This window comes from Phoca vitulina, unplaced genomic scaffold (assembly GCF_004348235.1).
Source record: "Phoca vitulina isolate PV1807 unplaced genomic scaffold, GSC_HSeal_1.0 scaffold23, whole genome shotgun sequence".
Classification (NCBI taxonomy): Eukaryota; Metazoa; Chordata; class Mammalia; order Carnivora; family Phocidae; genus Phoca; species Phoca vitulina.
The window spans coordinates 22,018,468-22,025,006 of record NW_022589726.1 but is presented as its reverse complement, the minus strand read 5'-3'; the positions used below and the strand labels follow the sequence as shown (position 1 = coordinate 22,025,006).

The 6,539-nt window shown below is 40.0% G+C and overlaps 1 protein-coding gene across 1 annotated transcript; it reads left to right on the top strand.

Annotated features, from left to right (window-relative positions):
- The first annotated feature begins 2,592 nt into the window (after positions 1-2,592).
- LOC116642624 (olfactory receptor 8S1-like) lies at positions 2,593-3,549 on the top strand. The gene has a single exon (XM_032421105.1). The coding sequence runs from the start codon at positions 2,593-2,595 to the stop codon at positions 3,547-3,549; it is 957 nt and encodes a 318-aa protein (XP_032276996.1).
- Positions 3,550-6,539: the final 2,990 nt, after the last annotated feature.

The window sequence follows — 6,539 nt, the reverse complement described above, 5'->3', positions numbered from 1 at the left end:
CCTCAGGGTCAATTCAGAATTCTGTGTGACAGGTCAAGATTACTGTAAGGAGTTACCACACCAGGGAAGAGGACTTATGAAGGAATAGCATCTGAGGTTTCAACCTGGGTATGAAAAAAATTAACTGGGGGCACCTGGGTGGCTCAGTCGTTAAGCGTCTGCCTTCAGCTCAGGTCATGATCTCAGGGTCCTGGGATCGAGACCCACATCAGGCTCCTTGCTTAGCGGCAAGCCTGCTTCTCCCTCTCCCACTCCACCTACTTGTGTTCCTGCTCTCACTGTGTCTCTCTCTGTCAAATAAATAAATAAAATCTTTTTTAAAAAAATTAACTGATGCAAGAATTCAGCTCTGAATGCTAGAAATGTATGACTGGAAAAGGAAGACAAATAAATATATTCACACAACAGTTCAACAAACATTAAGTAAGGTTGTTTGGCCAATCTCTTGCAATTAGGAGGCCTTGCATGAAGTAGATCCATAATATTTTGAATAATTAGATAAAAGAGAGAACTGATGAATTAATGGATAAATGATTGAGTGGAAACAGATGGATAGATGACTGAATTGACAGGATGGATAATGGAGTGTATACCTAAAAGTTATGGTTTTAAACCACCTTCCCAGCATGGACAGAAATGAGCTAGTAAATATGAGTTTCTCCCCAGGGGGAAGGAATCTTTAGGTACCAGCTATTAAAACAGACAATAAGTCTTCTGCCTTCACAAGCACTGCAAAATGAGCCCCTCAATCCCACATAGCCTTTCCATCCTCCACCACTTCCCAGTCATCCTCAAGTTTTGTTTATTTCTAGTTAGAATTAAAGTTAGGATTAACAAAGCACATATGTCATAGTTCCTTCATTCTTTCATTCTTTCTGCATTTAACAAATATCGAGGACCCATTATTGTCTTTCATTCTGCTGTATGTTCAGGATTTAAGATAATTGGGGTGCCTGGGTGGCTCAGTTGTTAAGCATCTGCCTTCAGCTCAGGTCATGGTCCCAGGGTCCTGGGATCAAGCCCCGCATTGGGCTCCCTGCTCAGCGGGAAGCCTGCTTCTCCCTTTCCCACTCCCCCTGATTGTGTTCCCTCTCTCACTGTGTCTCTCTCTGTCAAATAAATAAAATCTTTTTTAAAAAGTTAATATAGATGATTAAATACCAAATCTATTCTCCATAAACAAGAAACACATTTGGAGAAAAAAGGAATACTGCGCATATCCTACTGAAAGCCAGAGTAAGATAGATATCCAAGTGAAGGCCCAAAACAGTTTAGAGAATAAGGGGTAAAAGAGAATATGGAGTGGAGAGAAGTAGATATGCTTAAGCAAATGAATGTCAGCCAGTCAGAGTGTAAAAATCACAGATATGGAAGCTTCATAGACCTGGGAGGGATGTAAAGCTTATCCACTAATCCTCTCAACATCTGCAAGTTACCACAATATTTTCAGATTCAATTTCCTTATGCTAAAATTTGAAATAATTCAGCCCCCATAGTTTTGTTGAGATCTTCAAATAGAGAAAAAGCTAAATGTTTGATAATATCTAGATATAATTAATTAGTACCAATGAAATAATGTGTCATTATTTTCCATAATCTGTGCAGGCAGAGAAGGAGGAAATCAAGACACATATATAATAATGGAAGAAATAGAAATTAAGGTACGATGGAAAATAGGTAGGATTTGGGTTAAGATTTGAAGAGAAAAATTTCAACTGAGTATCTGTTGAAGCCAAGGCAGGGAATAGGGAGAATAATGAGGGCACCAGAGCAAGTCTAGTCTGACAAATTGGTGCCTGATTCTATAGCACAGAGGCAACTCAGAACCACCTGAGGAATGTTTTAAATACCATATCATCAAAAACTAATGATGTATTGTATGGTGACTAACATAACATAATAAAATTTAAAAAATAAAAAAATAAAATAAAAAACTACCCATCACCACGATCCAGAAAAGACCCAGTAAAACAGGTTCTCTGCAGGTAGAGAAATTACTTCAAAAATGGTTCATCTTCAAATGCCAAACAGAGAAGTTTAGTATATTTAATTATTTGAAGTTTAGCAGAGAGACACATGAAGACTTAGAAATATAATAAATATAACATGTTATTATTCAGTAATATTGGACTATTGCAAACTTTTAAATAGAGAGTGAAAGTCTGTGTAGCTCAAGAAACCAGAGATGATTAGAATCGCTACTCCAAGAAGTGTATTGAATATACTTTGACTGGTAGTGTTGCAGGATAAAATCAAAGGACAGTTCAAGGAGATGAAACCGATCAGTTATAGACTAAACTGAAAAATTATGTAAAGGTCTCCAGAGCTATTTGTGGAAGAGGAGCCACGAGGGAAAAGAGCACAAATGGGCTGGTTCAGGGTTCAGGAGCTGTGCAGTTGGCAATCAAGTGAGGGAAGAATTCTGGGAAGGGAGGGAGAGTAGATTTTTTTTAAATCCATGTAAAAGATGAGCACACTGAAGAGAGAGATATATGCATACATAGAATGAAGTAAAAATCCTGCATTGGCACAAAAAGAAGGTGAATATTTCATGCTTCTTTGTGCTTTCATTCCAGTGGAACATCTTCTATCATGGTCTTAGGAAACCACAGCACCATCACAGAATTCATCCTCCTTGGACTGTCTGCTGACCCCCACATCCAGGTTATGCTCTTTGTACTTTTCTTAGAAATTTACCTCCTGACCACCATGGGCAACCTGATGATGATGATGGTGATAATGACAGACTCCCTTCTCCACACCCCCATGTACTTCTTCTTGAGTCACCTCTCCTTCCTGGATCTTTGTTTAACTTCAGTCACTGTGCCCAAGATGCTGGTGAATCTCCTGTCTCAGAAGAAATCAGTATCAGTAGAGGGCTGCCTCACTCAGGCGTTTTTTCTGTTTTTCATCGCAGGGACTGAAGCTTTTGTGCTCTCTGCCATGGCCTATGACCGCTACATTGCCATCTGTTACCCTCTGCTCTATTGCCAACGGATGAGTAAACAGTTGTGTGAGGGTCTGGTATGGGTCTCATGGGGACTGGGCTTTCTGGATGCTCTCATTAACACCCTCATGGCTTGGATTTTGGACTTCTGTGAGGCTCAGGTCCTGCCTCACTTCAGCTGTGAAGTGCCATCTCTATTCTCCCTATCTTGCTCTGACATCTCTACCAACTTTACAGTCCTAGTGTGCTCTGCCATCATTCACACCTCTGGAACCTCACTTCTGATCTTCTTCTCCTATGCTCGTATTGTCTCTACCATCCTGAGCATCAGCTCCACCTCAGGCAGAAGTAAGGCCTTCTCCACCTGCTCCTCCCACCTCACTGCAGTGAGCTTCTTCTATGGATCTGCTTTTCTTCGCTATCTCATGCCAACCTTAAGTTCCCCACTGGAGTTGATTTTTTCCATACAGTATAGTGTGATCACTCCTCTTGTGAATCCCCTTGTCTACAGCTTGAAGAACAAGGAAATACAAGCAGCTCTGAAAAGAATGTTGCAAAAAGGTTTACAACAGCTCAGAGAGCAGAGAACAGGTAGAGGATGACTGGGAAATGGGGAAGAATCTTCTCAGATGGTTGAAGAGGTGTAGGGAAAATATTCTTAGTTCATAACAGAATGACAAAATATCTTATAAAGGCCGGTTTCCTTTGAAATACCTGGGAAGATCCAAGAGCTACTGCTTACTTTGGCTCATATTTAATTTATTCAGGGACAAAACAATAGGCTTACTCTCCCTTTTAATTATGAAACATTCCCATTGAGATTAGCACTGAGAAAATTGTCAAGAAACTGAATTCTTTTTTTTTTTTTAGATTTATTTATTTATTTATTTGTCAGAAAGAGAGAGTGCACAAGCAGGGACAGTGGCAGGCAGAGGGAGAAGCAGGCTCCCTACTGAGCAAGAGGCCTGATTCAGGACTCCAACCCAGGACCCTGGGATCATGACCTGAGCCAAAGGCAGATGCTTAACTGACTGAGCCACCCAGGCATGCCAAGAAACTGAATTTTTGTTGGGTCTAATAATATTTAGAGGGGAAGGTTTGCTAGAAATAAAAGCACTAAGGCCACTGATAATAATCATAAATTTCAGACGGATTTGGGAGGAAGGTTGGGGATAAGCTTGGACTAGACAGGGACTTGTAGAAAAGATAGAAGGACCTAAAAATGGCTGGCAGAGGCAAAGCCAGATTCACAAACACTTTCCAATCTGTGCCTCTCCTGGTACCTTTACCTGGTGGCAACAGGGAGGGAATCCATGCTTTCTGGGGTGGCCATCAGCCCTGATGTGTCACTGGGGCACCATTGTTGGGATGCTGAGGAGGTGCTGAGGCCAGGTGGCAGGTCATCAACAAGGATGCTAGGGCTGCTGAAGGGATACTGCCTTGCTTCCCCCAGAACCAGATTAGCTACTTCTCTTAGTTGCCACCCACACTTCCCATTGGCTGAGCCTAACCAGAAGCCACCAGCCTGGAAATCTGGGAGTTGTCCTCTGTGGACATCCAGTCGAAGTAATATAAAGCCAAGTACATTGGACAAGCAGAGGGCTGAGGGGCAACAGAAAACTGGTGTACCAGATAATCATGTAAACATGACCCTCCTCAAACAGGGAAGGGAAGGGATGGGAAGGGAGGGGAAATGAAAAGGAGATTAGACAAGGAAAGACCAAATGGTAGAAGATGGGATAGAAGGGAGAATGGGAGGAAGAAGGGGAAATTTACAAAGAAGACTTCAGTAAGGGTCAGACAAGTAAAGGTAGCCCAGGGGGACACCCTTGGGAGAACAGGAATTAGAAACCCAAGGCTATACATGCACTGGCGCCCTCAGGTGGCCTGAGGGATTCCTTGCACCAATGTACACAGGAGTTAAAGGAAGGAAGAATTCCTCTAACTCTATGCTCAGGCAAAACATGGCCTGAAAGTAGCCAACAGTTCTGATTTCAAACTCTGGATTCCTAGGAAATTTTCAAGGAAACTCAAGGGACAGTCTTGCTCTGGTGGACTTTTCTTCCCTTTGGTAACCCTCCCATCTCACAGTGTTTCTGTTCCCACCTGGGCACAGCTCTGGACAGACCTCCCCCAGAGTTAGGGGACGCTCCAAGTCTACCTAAATCCTTTTTTCAAAAGTTTAGCATGAAAAAAATTATCTATAATCTAGTGAGACAGTCATTGAAAAACCTGAATTTACCTAATTTCTAAATGTCATACATGATAGACCTATTTCAGTCCCTTCCTACAATTTTTCCATATTGCATGTCTATTTTTCCTATTTTACCTTCCTTGATGATTCAAGGGATTTTCAGTTTTGCTTTTCAATTTCCCTTCACCCTTTAATGGTGTAATTTAAAAAAATCTTTATCAAATATTCAATCCTTAATATATGATTATCATTTATACATTTTGAAGATTCTTGTTTTGTTTTTACTATTTCTCTTTTCCATACATTTTTACAATGCAAGGGTTTATGAAGCAAGTTAGCACCTGCTCAGGTTTTGTTCCCATTTCTCATCATAAGGAAAATATGAAATAGATGTTGCAAAACATTTTTAGTGTTTCTAATATTAACCTATTTTATTCATTATGCAATATTTCCAAAAATATTTGAAGCCAGAGTTTTTCCCTTTCTTCCTTCTGTCTTTTTATATGCCTTAAAAATTCATATCACAGAATTTAATTAATCATACTCCTTTGTCATGTGTAATAATTGGTCCATACATGTACATCTTTTACTTTATTTCATTTATTTTACTTTTTGTTGCATATTTGTTTGCTTTTTTAAAAATGATAGTACAAATCCTCCATGGTCCCACAACTTAACCTGACGACTGAAACATTGTTAATAACATGCATTTATCAACATGCTTCTCTCCATCCCAAACAATATCATTGCCAAATATTTCACATGTCTTTTTTTAATTCCACAAAATAGACATCAATTTTATTATATTAGTGTAATTCCAGTTTGCCTACATTCAACCATTTCTGTGTCAATGATTTCTTCTTGCAACTTAAATATCTTTGGGGGATTATCGTCCTTCTTCCTCAAGTATACTCTGCATTAAGTAGATACCAGATGACTCTCAAAATGGAACATTCCACTCACAACAGAATTCCTCATGCAGAGATCCTTCATATTCCCCTTTAGATATCAATGCATTATATACAGTCTACTGGCATCATAAGGAAACTTCCTTCAAAAATACAGGATGCACACAAGGGTCAGGCCTCTACCTCCTGTAATATACATAAAAACCATGTTCATGTTCTTACCTTAAAAAGACTCAAAGTGTACCCCATGTATCTATACCCTTTCACAAACCCGAATCAGTAAGGAGACTCCATGCTCTCCCATTGTTGGGTGATTCACCTGGATAACTCAGGGCCAACCTGAAACAGAGAAGTTCCCACATACCTGTACCTCCAAGATCAGTGGGAGGTGAGGAAAGGAGATGAGAATGTCAGGAAATATAAAATCATTAGAAACAATCTTTCCTTGGGTATCAATGAGGAAAAGAGATGATAGGTTTTTAAATTAATA